This window comes from Petaurus breviceps, unplaced genomic scaffold (genome assembly GCF_028583685.1).
Source record: "Petaurus breviceps papuanus isolate PSGF00001 unplaced genomic scaffold, PetGlider_PUasm1.0 186, whole genome shotgun sequence".
Taxonomy (NCBI): Eukaryota; Metazoa; Chordata; class Mammalia; order Diprotodontia; family Petauridae; genus Petaurus; species Petaurus breviceps.
This window is the reverse complement of record NW_027185798.1, coordinates 29035916-29057931: the sequence shown is the minus strand read 5'-3', so window position 1 is coordinate 29057931 and position 22016 is coordinate 29035916. Positions and strand designations below refer to the sequence as shown.

Below are 22016 nucleotides of genomic sequence, written 5' to 3'. Positions count from 1 at the left end.
GAGTCGACAACTCTATTCTTCCTGGTGACAGGATGACCTATCAGACTCTAGCATTGTCACCTGAACTACTGTTGTAACCTAAGGTCCCTGGCCATCTTCCCAACCACTGAATCCTTAGAAGTTCCTGATCTTTCTCTATGCCCTGCAGCCCACCTTTCTTTTATGGGATTGTTGATTTTGCTATTTGTATCCTGGATTTTAGCCCAGTATTTGGCTCATCCTAAGTACTTAATACACGCTTTTTTTTTTTTAACCCAGAGATTCCATTACTAGGATCATAAGCTCAGAGACCAGCAAAATATTTTATAGCAACACCTTTTGACCTAGCAGAGAATTAGAAACAAAATAAATCATCCCTCAATCATAGAATGGTTAAGCAAATTCTGATACACAAATGTAATGGAATATTACTGTGTCACAAGAAATGATGAATGTCATGAACACCAAGAAAGCATGGAAAGATTTACACAATCTGATGCAGCAAAGCTGAGCTAAGAACACAATATACACAATGACTACAATGGAAAAATGGAAAAAACCACCACAAAGCATTGAAGACAAATATTGCAAAATTACAAAGAACAATCATGGATCCAGTGAAAAGAAAGAAGACACCACCAGTCGACTCCTTTGCAGAAGCGAGAGGTCTGTGGGTATAGTTAATTGCATTTATCAGTTTTGCTGATTTCTTTATAATTATTGTTTTATGAAACTAGTCTCTGCTATTAGGCAGGGGAAGGGATAGTGGGAGAAATTCTGGTGATGTTAAAAACAAAAGATATATTTTTAAAATATATGCTGCTTTGTTTAAATGGTAGGACACCTATTTGTTGAATTTGTTTTCTTGAATAGAAGGCATTTGATACATGCTTAAATTTAGAATGAATGAAATCATGCTCTCTTCAGGGCATCTCCCAGAATCCATACTTTTTCCCCATTCAAAATTCTGTGTTTCCAGAATGCCTTTAATTCCCTGCTCATTTCCAGAATATGGATAACAGACATATCTTGCCAAAGAACATTTTACACTCTTCTGGTCCAACTGCCTACTCTACCACTTTTCCTATGTTCTCAGCATTTTGTCTTTTTTCAAAATTGTTTCATAAGTCTTACCAGGCTTGAGATTTACAATAATCAAACCATCTCCACTTGTTGGATTTGCATATCAAACATACTGGAAAAACTTAAGGGGCACATTTAATGTTAGCTGTGCTTTGAGACTGATTCTTAAAGCTAGTCATTAAATGACTTCTTTTAGAGCTCCTGTTTGGCCCTTGTACTTATTTCCTTATAACATCTACACATTCTCTATACACATCCTAGAATCAACTTTGTGACATCCCAAATCGAGATTTTGTTTAATCCTGCCACTAGGAGTAGAGTCCTTGCCTACAACCTGCTCTATTGAACTAATTTTTTTTTTTTGGTTAGGGCTAGAAGAAAACTTAGATATCATCTGCCCAAATCCAAGTTTACAATAAAAAAAAATTTTTCCAAACAGCAGTAACAAATAATCCCTGTCGATAAGGACAGGATCATGGAATCATAATTGTTCTTGATTCATAATTCCTGTAACTTTCCCCATCATTACTGTTATAATAGCACAAACTCTCAGAAAACCTAAACAGATTGTGCTTGCTCCAAGACAGTAGGTTATGGGGCTAATTCTGTAGGAGGCTTGGGGAAGCAGAATCCAAATGAGTCACCCTAGCACTGGGCTAGGGAGCAAGTCTTTTCCCCTGAGAAAGCAAAGGCCAAGGAAGGAAAGTAACTATCTACTAAGCACAGTTTACCCAGGAAATAAAAAGACAAAAAAAGGTCACTGGAAACTGCATACCAAATACAGAATAACAGAGGGAGAAGGGGGAGAGGGAAGGAGATCTAACCACCAGAGGCATTTGGACAGGCCTTGTACAAGAAGCATCATGGGATCTAGGCCTTGCATAGCTAGGGATTCCAAGAGGCAAAGAGGAAGAATATTCAACAAAGGGAGGCCTAGAGATGGAATTATCAGGACTTGTGAGCATGGGTGAAAGGTTACTCCAGGGTCCTCATCAGCAGGCTTGGAAGGAGTATACTAAAACTGAGATATTAATGATTTGGCAACCTGAGGGGGGGAAAGCTGACTTGGTACAGGTTGCATAAATAGGAAGTATCAGAGTTGTTATTTGAACACAGTATTCTGGGCAACTCTGAAACTAATTTCACAGAAGGTACTGACTTGGGCTGGTAAAAGGTACTTCCTTACCCAGCAATTCTAAGCTCAGGTTCTGTGCACTATGGTACCCACCCAGACACCCCGACAATTTAGGGACACTGCCCCCACCCCAATCTTCTTTCACCACGTGCTCTGGTTTTCTAAATGCCTCTTATCGATCTGTAAGCAGTACTTTGCACTATATAATCTCCCACCACATTTTCTACTTTGACCAGAATTTTACTAGCCTAAAAAGGCTTGATGTAAATAATTACAAAGCAGGCTGGTACCAGGCTGGTAGGCATAATTCTACTTAGGGTGCCACCGCTATACTAGATCTGGTATAGAGTAAACTTTCCTAAACAAAGCAGAACTGGTCCCCAATTGCATCTCACTATTTGTCACTTCAGTTTGGGGAAATTCCCCCCCCCCAAAAAAAAGACTTTACTGTCAACGAACACGTAACAATGGGATGATGACCCCAAGAAATTAGTGATCAACAACTTTGCTTTTACTCACTGGCCGCCCTTGTCTACTTCTTAGCATAACATTTGGCACTGACACACCTCTAGCCTGCAAATAATATCTATTAACTGGCCCTCCTGCTTACAATCTCTCCTGCCCACAATGAATCGAATCAATGATTTTCCTGAAATACTGCTTTACATCTAAAATCCCAGAACAGTCTGAAAAAAAAAACCCTCTCAAAAGGCTCTCCATTGGAAAGCAATTTAGCAGAAATTAGGTTTAAATCAGAATTTTACATCATATATCACAATAAGCTCCAAAAAGATACTTGCCCTAAAAGATAAAAGGTCACATTACAAAAACAAATCAAAGAAAATGGGAAGAATACCCCTTTACAACTATCACCAAGGAAATCTTAAAAGGATAAAAGTGACAATAAAATATTAAATGGATAATTTCAGTTAGGTCAAATATAAAAATCTTTTGCAACATGTAAAATCAATGTCAATGCAAACTATAAGAAAAGTCATGCAGTAAAAAAATCTTCACATGAAAAGCCTCTGATTAAGGTCTGATAGGCAAGATATAAAAGGAATTAAGACAACTATATAAGGATGTCACACAAAGAGTATTGTTTTCAGAAGATACACAAAACTACCCCTTTAAAGGATCAAAGTAATGCGAATTAAAACAACTCTACAGTTTCACCTCATGCATTAGAAAAGCCAAAATGCTAAATGTCAGAAGTTGTGGAAAGCAAGTCCCTGTAGGATCCCTGCTGGTAGAGCTGTGAATTAGTCCTCCATGGGATGTTCAGGGAAGTCTAGCACCTCTGGCAAGAGGCCTTGCTGAGCTCTTTTCAGGGTTTCTCATCCACCTCTGATAACCACCTTCTCTCTCTCTTGTGGCTCCAAAAAGCTGTAGTAGCATATGCAGTGGCCACACTCCAGTAAAACCATCTCAGCAGATGGGCAGACCTATCCGTGAGTTAAGAAGAGTAGGTGGATGAGAACAATTTGTTCCAACAGTCACGAAGGCAGCTAAAGCACATGCCATGGAGAGTTTAGCCCTTGGTCAGACTTCAGACACCAAGGTCACCCAATGAATCCTAGACCCTCACCAGCGATCCTGACTTTTGTCCTGCCACTGGACTTCAATGACTCAGAGTAAGGTTGGCGACTGTGCAATTCTGCCTCACTTAAACCCAATACACCTGCAATTCATCACCAACACTGGACCTCTTCAAAAATAAAGAACAAGTCCTTCCATTCTGGAAAATAATAATTGCACTAGAAACTTCACTCATTCTAACCCAGATATCACTACTGGTCCTACATCTCAACAAGGTCAAAAAAAAGGGGGAAACATCCCTCATGTAGCAAAAAGGGGAAAAAAAATTTATATGTATATATGCATGTGCAACACTTTTTGTATTAACAAGAAACTAGAAATAAAATGGGTAAAATGTTGGGGAATGGCTGACCAAATTGTGGCATATGAATGGTACCAGTGGAAATGATAACTACTAAGATTTGAGAGAAACTTGGGGCAATACATATGAACTGTAAAGAAATTAACAAAACTGAGAACAATTTATACAATTATAGAAATGGAAAGGAAAGCAATACTGAAAGACATCAGAACTTTAAATCAATGCAAGTGACCAATTTCAAAAGCCACGAGACCACATGCCACCTCTCCTTTAGATTGGCAAATGGTGGCCTGTGGATGCCACGCGGTAAATATTATGTTGCCAGACATGACCAAATGTGTTAGTTTATGTAACTACATTTCTTTATTACAAGGTAGGGTTTCTTTTAAAGGAAGACAGAAATGGTGATACTGTTTTTTAAACCAATAAAACATTTTTCTAGACTCCCTGCTGCCTCTTCTGTTCAAGTTGGTGGTACCTGTATACAGATGTAGGTGCTATTGGCCCAGTCTGGAATGCCCTTCCTCATCTTCTCAATCCCATCTTTCCTTTAAGGAGCAATTCAAGGGACTCCCCATTTCTGTGAGGTGATGCTGATATCCTACCCAACTCTTGTGAATTACTCCCTTTTTTCTATGCTATAGAAATTCAGTATCTTTACCTACTCTATGACCTTTAGCTACTTTGTACTTTTTTCTGTACCCATAAGCTTCTAGAGGGAAAGGATCGTGTCAGACTAACCCATTGTAGAGTACTTAGAACACAATACAGTGTGTCCCAAAAGTCTTAGAGCAATTTTAAGCTGTTTAGGATTAAAGTTTAAAATAGCTCTAAGACTTCTGGAACCCATATATACAACTCAATGACTACTACTGATGATATTTAATTTCTTGAGTTAAAAAGTTACTGGAATATAGTTAATTTCCTAATTCACTACAGTCTGATCCTATACTGGACCATTTTTCATGCTGATGTGTAAGAAAATGGCGCTGAGGTACAAGAGTCCACAAAAAAAAAAACAAGCAGCCTTTATTGCAGTATTACAAAACACTTTCCATTTTGGCAATATTTTACAACGTATTCAGCTTCTCAGACTGTTCAAGAGTTGGGAAGAAGGTTGGAAATTAAAAGGGGAAATTTCAATGGACATTTCTAAAAGAAAAACTGCCCCATCCCTCCCACCAAAATAAAAATCCAAATGTCACTTAATTCCACTACTGGAGAAGAGGCCACAAGGAAAGCAGCAGGCAGAACTCTGGCAACTTCACTATCGAACATGTCAGAGGCAAAGGAACAATCAAGACGGTCTTCAGTATGGTCGATTACGCTGATCATTTCTGTAGTCATTTCTAGAAATGAAAAATAAAAAGCAAGACTAAGTTTGGGGCTTTCTAAGTATAAAGACAAATACGTGATGGTGAACTGATGAAAGAAGTCAATGAAAAGTTACAATTCCTACTGAGGAGGGTGGAGGAGTTCTACCTGAATCTCAAGAAAAGTCAATCTCTTAGAAATACAGCACTCCAAATGGAATCATGGATAGAAAGTATTCAAATGCAAGCCCCCAGGCTTTATATAGATAGCTCCTACTGGAGAGAACACTGGGTGGAGTCAGGAAAACCTGGCACTTACTAGCTGTGTCATGTGACCAGACAAGTGACTGAATCTTCCAAAGTCTGAAAAGGTAATATATCTGTAGTTCTGACCTCAAAGGTTAATGCAAGGCTCAAATGGGATCAGTAATTTTGCAGTCCTTAAAGAATGATATAAATATCAATTATTATGATTTTGTTTTTTAGGGTTTTTGCTTTTTTTTTGGAGGGGGGGGAAATGGCAGTTGGGGTTAAGTGACTTGCCCAAGGTCACACAGCTAGTAAGTGTTATGTGTCAGAGGCCCTATTTGAATTCAGGTCCTCCTGACTCCAGGGTCTGTGCTCGATTCACTGCGCCACCTAGCTGCCCCCTTCAATTATTATTATGAAGAAAAGAGAATGGATTTGTTATGCTTGGCCCTAGAAAGAACCAGGAGCAACTGGTAGAAACTGAGGGGCAGATTTCAGTTTAGAAGGCTGAACATCCTAATGATTAGGGCTAACCCAAAATAGAATGTGTTACCATCTAAATTGTCACTATGTATATTAAAGAAGCTAGATGACCACTTGTTGGGAATATTTTAGAGAAGATTCATGACTTAGATAGAGGCTGGCTTAGAGGAATGTTGAAGTCCCTTGCAACAAATGAGATTCTATAAAAATGGGAAGCAAAAGACCCAGCCATCCTAGAATCCAAGAGTAATGATTCCCAAGTACACACACATACTCACCTGCCTCCCATTTTGCCACCATAACCACCTCCTCGGTCTCCGCCATAGCCACCACCTCGGTCTCCACCATAGCCGCTGCCGCTTCGGTCACCTCCATAGCCGCCGCTGCTTCGGTCACCACCATAACCACCACTTCGGTCACCACCATAGCCACCACCACCACCACTTCGGTCACCTCCATAACCGCCGCCGCCACTTCGATCACCCCCATAGCCACCACTCCGGTCACCCCCATAGCCGCCGCCGCCACTCCGGTCACCCCCGTAGCCGCCGCCGCCACTCCGGTCTCCTCCATAGCCGCCACCACCACTGCGGTCACCCCCATAGCCACCTCCACTTCGGTCTCCTCCATAGCCACCGCCTCCTCGGTCTCCACCTCTGCCACCTCGGCCTCTGTAGCCCCTCTCGCCACCATAGCCTCTTCCTCGGAAATCTATACGACAGAAATGCAAACTGAAGGGCCAAGGAGAAAGCCACAAAGCCCCTCAGTTGTGGTCAAAGGGTGAGCCACATAGCGATACTGTTAAAGAGGTAACCCACCTCCTCCTGAAGGACGCGAGTCCTCTGGTCTGGGTTCATTACACTGATTACAGGAATTCCTCCGGGCAAAGTTCATGTTTCCACAAGACCTCAGAGAGAAGGAAAGATGTGCTTTTAGACTGTTTCCAAGTGATGCAGGAGCCCCTTCCCACAAACAAGAGATACTTACGGATTAGGACAAACCCAGTCACCACTTTTAGGGTCTCCACCTCTACCCTGAAAGCCTCCACGTCCTCTATAGCCTCCACGGGAACCTAAGAGAGAAAACAAGAAAGAAGAGAACAAGGCAAGAAAACTCACCTGACTGTTGAAAAAATCAGTTCCCATACTACCCCTGCTGGCTGAACTGAACAAATACAAAGCTAATGGAGTAATACAGAATCAACTCTAGAATGTAGGTGTGGACTTTAGTAACTATAAGGCAAAAAACAGGAACACTCAAACAGATCACCAATGAGAGTAGATTCAATGTCATTTAAAAATGAACCCTAATTTAACCCTAAAATGTAATCCAACTTTAAAATTTAACCTAAGCATACCTAAAGTATTGAAAATCTACAGGTAACCTGACTACCCCAACTTTCTATTTCAATTCTCAACATACATTTGACTAATACAGATAATGGACCACATCTGGTCACTGTAAAGCTGAAGGCAGAGGTGTACAGATCCAATTGGGGAGAATTGTTCCCTTTATGGAAAGAAACAAGTTGTGTAATCCACACTATACCAGAAAGTTCACAAGATGCTCCTTAACCATTCCCCCTGTGACTTGCTATTTTATCAGCTATATCTGCACTTCCAACGGAGCAAAGACCTGACACATGCCTTTTCAGATGACTTCCCAGATATTCCTCTAGCAGCCATTTAAGAAATGGCACCATTGTTCACCCTTGAAACATTTGATATTCCCCAAGGATTCTCTGATACTCCAGGAATAGAGGTTTCAGGGGTTGAACGTAAAAGACCAGCTAGAAACAACTTTTTCTGATTCTAAACAGTCAGTTCTAAGACGCCATAAACCCCACTTGAGTGGGCAAACCTCCAGCCTCCATCCTCACCTATCCTATACCCTCCATGCTAACTATCATTTTAATAGAGAAGAGAGGAACCTAGAGAAAGAAAGTTAACCCAGGCTCCTCCAATAAGATGAGAGGCCAAGGCAACAGGCCTGCTAGTAATGAACATCTTACCTCGTCGCCCACCTCCACTTCCACCTCCTCTCAGGAATTCGGGTCTTCTAGTGGCAAAAGATACCTTGATGATGTTGCCATGGAATTCTTTTCCTGGGAAAGAATAAGTGGTTTCCAACCAATAGTTGAAATCAAAGAACAAGGATTTGTGTAACCACCCTCCATGAAACTGTTTTTAGAGGAACAAGGAGTATTAGTGAAGCCTCACAAAAATGCAAATGCATCAGTCACAAAATTCAAGGCAGAAGGGTTTGAAGAGCTCCTTTTCCACATAGCATGGCCATCATGCTTTCTTTCAATCTAATAATACTACAGAAATATGGGGACATCAAAGTGCTTAAGAATTCTGGGCTCCCAGCTCCCAAGCATGATGGACACTTGACATGGGAAACCTCTAGGAAGTCAGTGTTCTCAGAAGTGAAACAAAAGCTGGGCAGCTCAAATTGTAGGTGCCAGTACAGAAAGCTATCTTCTCCAAATATATGCAGGCAGATGGCAGTTTACAATAGTCACTGCGTATAGACTGTGCCAAAAAATGCAAAAAATTCTATAGCACTCTACTGTAGAGAGGACTTTCCTTACAATTTCACAAGTCTAGTAGCACATGTATTAACATCCCCATTTTACAGAAGAGAAAAGTGAGGTTCTAAGACACTGACTTGCCTGATGAAACCAAGTTCCTAATTTCTGTTAAGGGCACCACCATTCTTCTAGTCACATACAATGGTCAGCTAGAAGGTATCCTCAACTCTGTCCTCTCTTTGTCCCCATATTCAATCAGTAAGAGCTGCTAGCTGTTATCAATTTGACTGTCATAACATCCTTCATAGCATTCTCTTTTCTCTTCACTAACACTAGAACCATTTTGACACTCGTCCTCATCACCGCTTGCCTATAATATAATCTCCTAACCAATCTCCTTCTATCCAACTTCATTCTCTATAAAGCTTCCAAAATAATCTTCCTCAAACTGCACCTGAGTCTGATGGCATAACTTTCATGCCCAAGAAGCTTCGCTAGTCCCCACTGTTTATAAAATAAAACACAGACCCTTGTTTTGAGCCTTCCGAGTCCTTCATAATTTTACTCTTATCCTCCTCTTCCTATGCCTTATTCTTCAGTCAAACAAACTGGCTTCAATGCTCTTCCCGACATAAGACACTGCACCTCCTGCCTCTGTGCTCCCCTTGTATATTTTCCACTCTCTTGCTTTCTGGAATCACAGGCTCCATTCAAGGTTCCTCTCATCTCCTACAAGAGCCCTTTCCACATTTTCCCCACTTATTAATGTCTTCCCCACTGATTTTTATTTATTTTGTATTTCTCTTATATTAACTCATCTCTGTATGTATTTTATTCCCATTCCCACACCATGTTCCTTGAGGGCAGAAACAATCTCACTTTGTTTTTGTATTTCCAGTCCCTAACAAAGTACAAATGATTAATAAAGGCTTGGAATGACTCGAAAATTAGTAAAATACAAAAATATACTACATCTTCCACTAGAGAGTCTTTCTTTCAACAACTAATACATAAGAAACAACAAGAGAACAATTTAAGTTCTACATACCATCAAACCAGTCAATTGCAGCTTTAGCTGAAGGAGGGTCATCAAATGACACTGTTGCCTCTCCTTTTGGCTTGCCCGTATCTTTGTCTGTATAAAGATTTATCATCGGTTTGCCAGTCTTCTTATTTGTCTAGGGGAAAAATTAAGTTGGTTTTCCTTAAATTCATGTTTAAATCACGCAGTAATCAAGACAGTAGGCTTAGGAGTAGTTCAACTCCAACACACCAAGAGTGGGGCATCAATTCACAAGTATTTACCAAGTGCCTACTATCTGCAAAACACTATGCTAACACACACATACACAAAACCACATACAGTACTGGTCTACAGGAAGCTTACCATCAAACTGAGATGACAAAAGACATAAAATAAATGAATTAAGGAGTGAAAACAAAACAAATCGTATGGTATAATCTATAAGCAGAGTCCATGATCAGGTACTAATTATGCAAGTTAGTGACCTAATACAAAGAAAGTTAAAGGAAAAAGAATATATATATATAGTATATATATTTAGATTTGACTCCCTAAAGGATAAGATAGACTAAATATACAAAGAGAGATGAGGAGACATTCCAGCCCAGAGAAGGACTATGTGGCATAGTAGAGTTGGCAGGGGATAGAAAAGCTGGCCTAAACAAAGAGTCTGGACATTTTAAAAACCAGAAACAAAGAGATTTTCTCCACAGAGAACTCACCTTAATAATTCCTATTTGCTTAAAGAAGTCCCCAACTTGATCAGTTGATACCCCTTCTCCAAGTCCTTGAACAAAGATTGTGTTGTTATCTGAATTATCAGACTCTGAATCTAGGAAGAGGGAAAAAATTGTAAGGTTAAAATTATCTATTTCTTTGTTTGATTATATAAAGTGTTCTTGGCCCTAGGCTGTCAGTGACTTAAGATATATGTGGCACATTTATCAAATGTGAAAACAACACAGAGCTAGAAAGGCTCACTACGTCCATGGCAGGCTGAGGCAAGATCTGAGTTTTGATAGGCCTACATCTTTGACTGAACCTAGTAAGGTAAAACTTGGGGTACAGTTAGACAGCAGCTTGTCTGAAAAAGATCAGAGATACAAACACAGCAAGCTAACAACAAGGTATGGCAACCCTCCCCCCCCCCAAAAAAAAAAAAGAATATAAGGTAATATTGGGCTGTGTTAAAAGACAGGATTTCCAGAAATAAGATGGAAATAGCCCATCCTTATCCTCTATCCTGGTCAGACCACATCTGGAGTGTTTAGGAAAAGCACCAATAACCTGGAGCTGTTAAAAAAAAGAAAACTAGGACAGTGAAGAGCCTTGAGTTCATGCCCTATAAAGACCAGCTGAAGGAAATAAGAATGTTTTGCCTGGATGAGACTCAGGGGAACAAGATACTGGTCTTTAAGTACATGAAAGGCTGTCATGTGAAAGAGGGATCAGACTTGTGCTATATGATCCCAGGACTAACAACTAAAAACAGCAACTGGAAGATGCAAAGAGATCAATTCAAGAGGCTTTTCCCGACCTCAAGCCTAACAACGAGAACTCTTCAGAAACAGAATGGACTACCTTGAGAGATGGTGGGGCTGGTCATCCATGTCCTCCCAACACCCCCAGTTTGAAAGCTGTCAGGTAGATTTTAGAGGGGATTTGGAGAAGGGGAAAGATGAACTGGACTAAAAGGTCACCAAAATCCCTTCCAACTCTGAAATTCTTTGACATACAATAGCCATCAAGAGTCAGGATGCAGTTTTTGGTATTTAATTGTTTCTACAAGTGAAAGAAAATAAATACAACTGCCAGTTAGTGCAACTAAAATCTACTGTTATCACTCAGACCTGGCCACTCCAGTCATTCCAACTGCAGGTATGGAGACAGCAAGTGTATGGAAGGACCCAATCAATCAGTAGATCTTAGACTTCATACCCAGTACCTTGGGAGTGCAGCAATTGGTAATAAAATTATTTCTAAGAAATATCTGACTATGTGGGTTATTAAACAGGAAAAGAAGGATGTGGGAGGTCTTAAAGAAAGTCTCACTGATTAGGAAAGTTTTGAAGTAGAACTGTCTAAAAGAAAGACATTTAAACTGTCCCCCTTTCCAAATCTGTTAGCCTATGATTCCTTAAGGGGGAAGGTAGGCAAGAGACATTCAGCAGTGAGGAGAAGACCTTAAAAATAACAATACAAAAGATCTGACATTAAAGTAGTATATTTTGCTCTCAAATGTACAATTCAGAGTGATGGATTTAGAGTCAAAGGTCTTAGGTTCAAGAACTGGCTTTTCCAATTCACTACCAGGGTTACCATGGACAACTTACTGAGGCCCTCTCCCTCAGCCTCAGTCAAATCCTCTATAAAATGAGAGGGGCTGGACTAGATCAGAGCTTTCCAATAGATTTCAGGAGTTCCATGAATTTGGATGAGAAAAAATTACATTCATTATTTTCACTAACCTCTAACTGAAATTTAACATTTCCTCCAATTATTTTTTTTAATATTCTGTAAAGGTCCATAATTTATCATTTGTACCAGTCTGCCAAAGGGATTTGTAATACTAAAAAAATTTTTTAAAAACATGGACAAGATGAAGTCTGAGGTCACTTCCAACTCTAAATCTACAATCAGTATATTCAGCATCATTTTTAACCTCTGGATCACTGTCAGCTTCAAAATCTTCCACAATAAGCAAGATGAAAACCTGTTGAGATTTTGCAGAATCAGTTTCCCTTTGATCAAAGATCTCTCATGGTCTATACATAGTCTCCTAGAAAGTCTCATAGATATCATTCAAATTCTCAAAATATGTAGCAATATTTTCAATTAATATCATTCCAGTCACTCATTAAGGATACAAGAATTCAATCATTGTAGAGCAAGTAAGGAAATCAGACCCAGATCTAACCCACAAAACATTTTGTATCACCCCTATTCCTTTTTCCTGAGGTTCCTTCAGAAATTATAAATAAGGTTCTTTACTATCAACTCCCACACTGGCATCCAGAAAAAAAAAAACCAACTTCCTTCAAAGAACCCAAGTTATGGCACATATTCTTAATATTAAAAGTTTGCAGCTTGGGGCAGCTAGGCGGTGCAGTGAATAGAGCATCGGCCCTGGAGTCAGAAGGACCCGAGTTCAAATCCAGCCTCAGATACTTAACACTTACTAGCCGTGTGACCTTGGGCAAGCCACTTAACCCCAATTGTCCTGCCTTCCCCCCTCCAAAAAGAAAAATAAAAAAGTTATCAACTACAAACTGCTTTGCCTTACCAGCATCTGTTTTCGGTCCATAATCCCTGTGGCCTAGGAGGAAAAAACACAAATAATAGCTATTTAAGGAAATCCAATTGAAAAGTTTCATTTCTAAGACAATGAAAACAAGAAAATCTCAACTGTATTTCTTTAACTTACAAAATCAACCATAACAGATTTATAGAGTAAATATATTGGTTAAATTTTTAAAGTTTGATAACAAATCAAAATTGAGTATCAGCATTTCCTTAAACTTGTCATAAAGAGCATTTGCCACTTTGGCATTATGCTAGTATTGATCATATTAAGTACTGGTTGTCAAATTGATTTAAGACCACTGTGTTGGCTACCTTTATAAAAGAGCATTCTGTCAAAACCTGGTGATGATCTCATTGGTCACCACAGACTCTTTCATGCAAATCCACAGAAGTAGAAACCCATCGGACTGTTAAAGAGATCAACTTTGGCTCTGTTTTTTGTTTTGTTTTTTTTTTAAAGCACACAACACACACCAGCCTCAACCGAGTAAGAACAGGCTCAGACTGCGTCTGAGGGATAGATAGTGGTGGCTTTTAGATTTATACAGCATTTCCACTGAAACATTTTGGGATACTCAGCACTTACCACCAAAATTTTTGAAGCCACCGCGGTCACCACCACTGCAGAGGAAAAATTGAAGAAATGATTTCTTCCTTAAGTCTCTAATGTGCTGAGCCCTGGGCTCAATCTACACTTAACTGATCACAAGCAGAGAGCTTATGCCTAGGGGAATAGTAGCACCTCTAACTTTCCAATAAGTTTCATTGCATAGGCTTCCAGGGGTTGTTTCCAATTAAGTGTTCTAGGGATCTACTTCCAAGAGAATCATTAAACTAAAACTAAGTATCATATCATATACTCTGACCTAAAAACTTTCCCCAACCCAAGGCCAAAATGGATGCTACATAACACCCCCGACTTAAAGTGGGGGCACATAATAGTAAAGAAAGCTTAATTAGGGCAAATATTTTACCCAACAGAAAAAAAAAAAAACAGGAATAAAGTGACTAGAATAATACTCAAATTCAAGTGTGAAATTTAGACATCATAATCATAATGAGAAAAGTGATGTTAAATGGTTGGTATTACAAGGTAAGAAGGTAGAGAAGCATATGAATAGTGAGTTTCAGTATGAAAGGCTGCTACATTTCATTCATTCATTCTGAAATCTAGTGTAAAATATACAAGTGAAGATATTAATGAGAATGGACTCTAAGGGTAAGGAAAGATTTAAATTATGCTTCTCCATCCCCACTGTAACACAATTCGATGCTTGTATAAATTATAAATTACTAAATATAAACCAGCTCATTATGTCAAATGTTCTGCACATTGATCTATAGAGCATATCACAGATATAATGAAACACTCGACAAATCAGAGCAGTCCACAATTTCAGGCACATGATGTTTTTCTTAATTTGGTAAATATCCAATATCTTCAGATATCCTCTCTGGGAGTTATGTGTAAGAATTAGACAGTTTCCTGCTTGAATCAAAAGGAAATGCATTTCAAATGCATTATGATTCAAAGCCCCTACAACAGCATGATGGTGCTTTTAACTACATTGAAGTACAAAAGTAAAGACCTGCCCTATGAACTGAAAAGGCGACAATACCCAAAGTTTTTGATGGAAGCATTTCATTTTCTATTAAGCAAAAGCCTTCGTGTGAATGATTTTGCTTTATGGGGCCTTTCTACAAAAAAGTAGCCACTATGAACAGTTTCCCTTTAAATCATTCCCACTTTATGACTGAGAATTCTTCCTTGCACCCCTATGCAAAGACAAGTCTTTAAACTTGAAAATCTACTCAATTTGGTTTCTGCAAACCTAGAAATTAGGAGGCCTTTGTGAAACTCAAGCCTCTAACAGTCAAAGCTTCAAGCTGTTTCTCTAAGTTCCATGTTTCAAGAAAACATCCATCCACCCTCCCCCATCCCTTACTTACATACCTAAACAACTATACCACCTTCCAGTCCTCTGCTTTATTTTGTTTAGCCAAACATTTGCATGTAACATTAGCATGAACCTAGATCTCTGAAAACGTTATTAATAGCAACTCTAAGGATTTCAAGTAACACTCCTCTCACTGGCACAGAATTTTCATTTGCACAAGTTTCTTTTTATATGTCCAACATAATTCCAAAGAGAAAAAAAGAGCTAGGAAGTACATCCAGTCTCTAATCCTACTAAAGAGACAAAGGGTAGAATTATTCAAGAGGGAACTTGGGGGAGGGGAGGAGTAATTTTTTCCATAAGTGAATTAATGATTAAGTTTTATCTCACTTTTATAAAGGCAAAAAGGAACACATTTAATTACTCTACTACCATATTAATCAATGGGGCATCAAAGACTTGATGCAACTAAAGAAAAAAGAAACAATTTGGTACGGGACAATTCTATTTAATTGCTGGTTTCAATTTCCATTGCTTTCCAGGAATTTAACATTGAAATAACCTAAGAAAAACATAGCTGTAGAAGAGAATGGTTGTATAAGTCAAATCTGAATACATTTGATACTCCTATTAGCTCTCTTAAGTGATCTTTTAGGTACTTTTGATAAGTAATTGAAAATTTCAACACAATGGTTACCAACAAGATTCAAAGCATACTTCCTAGCTCCATACAATATAGCCCATCATGAAAGATGACATAGTCTACTCTTCATCTGTATATCTCTTTAAAACCTTTGCAACGAGGTTAAAAGTCAATTTATAACACACTAGACTAGACTAACAAATCTAGGGACATTCTAACAGGGATATTCTGAACTAAAAGTGGAGTGGTTTAATTAAACTATAAAACAATCTCCGAAGTTTCTCAACTTGATGGCTATATCTATCTATGCATTGTTGAGTTAAACTCAAAAGCAATTGGGTCAGCACGGTCTTTCTCCAAGCCCACGATACACAGCAAGACTGCCTTCCCTGACAGATCTAGGTGAAGAGCAACGCTCCTGTGTTCCTCCACTGTGGGAGAGAAGGAATGAATAAAAAAGGGCTTATGCCAATGTTGAAAGATTCCAATCTAAAAGATTCCATTTTCTTTCTTTTTTTTTTGTCTTTTGGAGGGCAATTGGGGTTAAGTAATGTGCCCAAGGTTACACGGCTAGTTTTTTTTTTTGCGTTAAGTGTCTGAGGCCAGAACCAAACTCAGGTCCTCCCGACTCTGGGGCTGTCACTTTACTCACTGCGCCACCTAGCCGCCTGATTCTACTGTCTAAAGAGATGTAAATAATGTTCAAGTGTATAACCTACTGAGAAACAAAAGAGATAGTTCAAGAGTTTGGTTGGTGTCCTGGGGAAATTCAGTATTTGGTGAAAATAGGAAACCAAAATACGGATTTCAACTATTTATTGGTGTTGGAGAAAACCATTAGTTATTCCAAACATAAATGATTCACTAGATTTAAATACAGTTTTCAACAGTAGCTATATTTATTTTCTCTGTTCTGTGGAAGTTTTGCACATATACGGCAAAAGCTTCCTGAATCCAACAGCATTTCCAAACTACACCTAGCATGCCAGGGATGAGGAACACATGCACCTTTTTCAAGGGAGCTATTATTCAAACACTCTTGGAGAAAGAAGACACTTTAAAAGGGCAAACTTTTAGGCTTGATCCATAAAATCCTAAAACCATAGCTACAGATAAAATTTCAGCTACTTCAGTCTAAACAATGAAGAACTTATCATGTATCTATGACAAGCTATAACAAATTACCAATGACAATCTAAGACTCCATCAGAATAGTAAAGTTCAGGACAATGAGAAAAAGTTATCAAACTATTCTGGTACTAACTTAAAAAAAAGGACAAATTTTCTATTTCAGTCAGAAATGCTAGTTAGTGTGACCACCAAAATTGTCAGTTTGATTTTCCTTAGGAATTAAGGCTTTTTTGTGGCAAACAATGTGATCTGAAGAATTTTCAAACATAAGGGTGATTCCCACAATCTACCTCTTTTTTTTTTTTATCTGAAAAGCTGAAGGCCTTCTTCTGGATTGAATTTTTCCTTCTGTCATCTAGGGGGTACTCAAAATGGATTGTGATTGTAATCTCTTCTGTTCTCTCCTTTTACATTTTTAACATAAAACCCAAGCAGTGTTACACATTCTTCAAGCATCCAAGAAAAGTGAGATTTTCAACCCTACAGTTTTTAAGTGAAATGATTCAAAACACATGGAAATGTCATTGTGGACCAAGAGAAAATGTTGAGCGAATCATATTTGTTTTTTAATTCTTAAGCAAATAAACCTAAGAAATTTCTGTAAGACTGAATCTCTAATCCGAAAGTTTTAACCCAAATGAAAACTCTGAACAATGTTTGGGTCAACATTTTCCATGGTCAGTTTCTTCCTATAACTAAGATGGCTTCACCGGGAAAAATGAAACACTTTATGGGACATTTAACATCAAATCACAAGACTTGAAATGATCCTGAGATGTCACCTAACTATATCTGCACTGAATAACCAAGGGAGGTTGTAGAATCTATGAAGGTGTTTAAAAGTAGGATTGATATTCACCTCCAGGCTGTTTTACTAGTAGGTCTTAGGTAAAATCCAAAGGATTTAAGCCTTCAAGCTCCCTCCCAAAGATGCAAACCTAGTCCTCCAAAAACACCTAGAAAATTCTACCACTCTCACAAAAACTTATAGAGTATAACAGATTCCTGAAGTAAAGGACAAAATTACAACTTCCTTATGATGAATATTAAACCTGTGATGTAACAACTACAGAGCTGTTAATGTAGGTTATTTGCTATTATTATAGTATTCCAAAGGCAATAAGTTATGGAAGCGTTCCCTTAAAGTTACTAACATGAAAGTACAACATGATGCCTCTCGGGAGTTGGCTGTGTTTTGTTGGGACTAGTAAGACAGGGAGGGGGAAGTTGCATAAGTCACCCTGTGCTCATCACTTCATTCATGTCCTGTTGATGAGATGATGACAACAGTGTCTTCTTCAATAATAAAAGAAAACACAATGTATTTAATCCACTAACTATATACAGTAACCTGACTGTATTATGGTTTAATCAAGATCCTCACAAAGTCTGAGGCTTGCAGAAGTTTATCAAGTCATGGTAAGGCTTTATTTAGTTTGTGCCCAAAATATCAAAAGCATTATACAATGAACAGAAAAACAGCATGCTTAAAAGTCCAAGGCGGGAGGTTTGAATGCTGGTTTTACTTGAATAATAAAGTAATAAGTATTACTGGTTTGTTTTTAAATCCATTTCTAGGGACCCAAAGGCAAGACACAAGCAGCAAAGGAGTGAAATGGAACTGGTTTGTTATTAAGTGACAGTTTGTGGACCATGGCCAGTTTCACTTCTTGACCAACACAGATTAGGCTTTAGCCTATGTATTTAATAGCCACAAAACTGCAACTTACAAACGTCCTTTTATGAAAAAAACTTCAACTACCCTTTTAGCTTGGTCTTAAAATGGCCAAAATGCTAAATGTACACATACATTTTAAAATAATATTTAAATTAAGCCAACTATAACAAAATTTTTAAAAAATAATTCTTAAAACTTGAGGATCCTAGCAAAGGCCTACAAAAGCTACAACAGAAAGTCACAACTCTCTTAAATAAATAAGATTTCAGATTTCAAGTTCTAGACTGGGAGAAGGGAACCTGTGGCCTTGAGGCCACATATGACCTTCTAGGTCTTCAAGTGTGACCCTTTGACTAAATCCAAACTTTACAGAACAAATCCCCTCAATAAAAAACTCTGTTTTATAAAACTTGGATTCAGTCAAAAGGTCACACCCAGAAGGTCACATGTGGGATGGAGGCAGCAAGTTCCTCACTCCTGTTAGACAGAAGACAGATTTGCTAAGTTATACGATGCTGCACTAATTAATTCCATTATCCAAAAGGAAGAAGGGGATAAAAATGATATAGTCTACTTTATTAATTATAAATTACCAAAATTAACTTTTTTTTCTAAAAGAAGTCAGGTACTGTCCCTAACATAAGATCTAATTTGTGTTTTGCTGTATACAACCCCTTCCCAAGAGTATTCAAGATTATAAGAGAACCTGTCCACCCTCCAACTTTGAGTTAACTTACCTTTTTTTCTTTTGATATGCAAAATACTTGTACTTGCCAGAGTTATTTTTTTTTAAAAGGGTTTAGATTTTAGCTCTGGCAGGAAAAATGAAATGGTTTGACAACCATAGTGGTGGGTCTTTGTTCACCTGTTTAATATACACTTTGTGGACTAATATTGTGCTAACATGGCCTAACCTGCTGTAATTTATCTGGCATGTTGGGGTTGAAAAGCATTTTGATATAAGAATTTTGCATTTTTCTTCCACCCCTTCTGAGAACATAATTCCAAATCTTATAACTCTTCAAAGTTCCAATACTTGGTTAGATCCTAAAACCAAATCAGCTAAGTAACAATCAAGAAAGAATTCTAGAATTTGGATGCAAACACTTACCTTGATCCTGTCATAGGACCTCTTCCATCCTTGTCATATCCCCCACGCCCTCTACCTCCTCCCTGTGACCCGCCATATCCTCTATTATCTTCTCCATACCTACTCATGTCACGACGGTCATCTGCAAAAAAGCACAAAAAAAATCACATTTCTGATAAATGCTCTCATTATACTCGAGAGATTTTTTTTCTAAGGTCTTCTAAGGTGCTTTTCTGCAAAAGTCAATACAAGTCTTCTTAAAAGATGTTGGTGTTACTATATTTGTCACAGTCAAGCTTCGTAAACTAATAATAAATAGCTGACATTTCCATAATGCTTTAAGGGTTGTGAAGTCCCTCACAACAATTCTGTGAGGTTACATCTCTCAGTAACAGTATGATATGACACAAAGAGTAATGAATTTTTAAAAACTCAATGGAATTGACCTCCAACATTTATCGGTCACGTGGCTTTAGGGTAAGTCACACCTCACTTAAATCTCAATTTCCCCAGCTCTAAAATGGGAAGGTTTAGCAACTGAAGGTTACGAAGAAAGAAGCACTTTGTAAACTGTAAAACACTTATAATTACTATTAGAACAAACAACATTTTTAAAGACATCCCCTACATAAGAGACAATGAGAAAGATCAGAGGGGAAAGTCATCTGCACATAATCATCCTTAGCAGTGCTGGAGGCAGCTCCAGGATTAAAACATCAATATTTTGATCTTTTTTCCCCATTAAATCATACTGTCTCAGCAATTCACTAAATTCAAATAGCAAACCACTGGCTTTTCTTTGACTCTATCCTCCAAGATTTACTACTGTTTATGATAAATAATCCCCATCAATCCAATGACTGATGCATTAGATAAATAATAGTTCTCTTTCAAGTTTCTATTTATTTTACCTCAAAGTCAAAATAAAAGGCACCAACAGCCTAGACATTTGCTCAAGAGCCACAGCCTTCACCAAGTATACTCAGGGAATAGAATTTTTCACCCAAAAGAAAAAAAAAGGAATCATGTGGGAATGATGGATCAACCATTAATCAAGGACGATCTATAAATTTATAAGAAAATGCTAATGAGATCATAGTATCACCAAATCAAAGCCCTTAGAACAGTAAATACAAAAACAAGGAAAGGGTCTATAAACAGATTTTGTGAGTTTATGTGCTTGGACAGGTAAAGAAAAATACATCTCGATTTTTATTAACTTTTAACTGAAGTTTAGCATTTCCTCAATCATTTAAAAACATTATTATGAAACAGGGTTCATAAACTTCACCAGTCTACCAAAAGGGTCCATGACACAAATTAAAAAATAAGACTAAGAAGCCCTGCCTTAGAAGGACACAGTCACAATTAAAACAAGAATGCCAAAATAATCAAAGATTATTTAGCCTGCAATTCAGGGGTCCCAGCTACTCAGAGGTATACATCTAAGGTAGAAGAAATTGGTTTAAAAAGCATGTAAGGCTAGTAAAGAAAAATAAGATGTTTCAAGACCACTCAACCTTTTGGTAAGGAGCTGAAATCTTGGGTTGACTCATCTAAACAAACCCACTATTATAAGCCAATGGTCATTCTGTAGCTATAAAAAAATGATGCTGCAAAAACAAACTAGAACTCTACAGTCAGTGTAGCTTACCTTGTGTATGGTGGCTGTAACTTTCCCTTTGTGAATGATAGGACTGCTGATTTTGATTATATGAGTCTTGCTGCTGATCATAATTTGACTGCTCGTCATATGAACCTTGGTGTTGGTCATAGCCTGACTGTTGGTCATATGAATCTTGCTGACCATAGTCTGACTGGTCATATGAAGGCGCTCTTCCACCACCTTGGCTAAACAGGAATCAAGAACTTAGGAGAGTTCTCAGGAGGATTATTTTAAACAGAGAGATGGCCTATGCTGAAAAAGAAGGGCTAAATGGCTAGATCTCAACTCTATCAATTCATCAATCAACAAGTATTCATTAAGCATCCCCTTTGTGCCAAGCACTGTGCTGGGCCCTGGGGATACAGGTGCAATGAATGGTACAACCCTTACTCACTAGGAGCTTACACTCTAACTGTATCTGGCCCTACTTCTTCCTAAAAGATTTTTCCTAAAATTTAAACCTTTACTTTACAAGGAAATTTTGCACCAATGTAACTGGAAAATCAAAGAAATGCCAAATCATGAAGAAATACCAAATCATGGAAAGTATCTCACCTCGCAACACTAACAATCCAGAAATGGCTTCCTGTTATTAACTTCTTAAATAAGTTAATTGTAAAGTACAACTCTATTTTAAAAACAAGCATACTAGAATAAATACATCAGAACAAGTGCTGCCTCTTCAAAGTAGTTAGCTCAGGGGAGGGCCATACAATTATTCCAACAATGCTGCCACTGCTCAAGTATTTCTAGAACTTCTCTTTTGAAACTGCCTTCAGAGCCTGCAGCACAGAATTTTGGACATGGTGGGAATGGTGGGAAATCTTCATCCTTTGAGGGAGGATTTGGTTTTTGGAAATGGTGTGTGTGTGTGTGTGTGTGTGTGTGTGTGTGTGTGTGTGTGTGTG

General features: G+C 38.3%; 2 protein-coding genes across 2 annotated transcripts in view; both read right to left on the bottom strand.

Moving 5' to 3' along the window:
- LOC138162618 (protein Wfdc21-like) overlaps window positions 1–22016 on the bottom strand; it is a 387573-nt gene that overhangs the window by 271786 nt on the left and 93771 nt on the right. The gene's annotated exons all lie outside the window — the stretch shown is intronic.
- TAF15 (TATA-box binding protein associated factor 15) overlaps window positions 5260–22016 on the bottom strand; it is a 135220-nt gene continuing 118463 nt past the window's right edge. Inside the window, exons 7-17 of the mRNA XM_069089960.1 lie at window positions 21097–21293; window positions 19464–19584; window positions 13589–13623; window positions 12983–13015; window positions 10422–10531; window positions 9724–9853; window positions 8154–8246; window positions 7130–7214; window positions 6961–7049; window positions 6421–6853; window positions 5260–5446 (exon numbers count right to left, since the gene is read on the bottom strand). Of these exons, the coding sequence (XP_068946061.1) occupies window positions 5407–5446; window positions 6421–6853; window positions 6961–7049; window positions 7130–7214; window positions 8154–8246; window positions 9724–9853; window positions 10422–10531; window positions 12983–13015; window positions 13589–13623; window positions 19464–19584; window positions 21097–21293 (1366 nt within the window). The 3' untranslated portion in view covers window positions 5260–5406. The remainder of the gene's footprint in view (window positions 5447–6420; window positions 6854–6960; window positions 7050–7129; window positions 7215–8153; window positions 8247–9723; window positions 9854–10421; window positions 10532–12982; window positions 13016–13588; window positions 13624–19463; window positions 19585–21096; window positions 21294–22016) is intronic.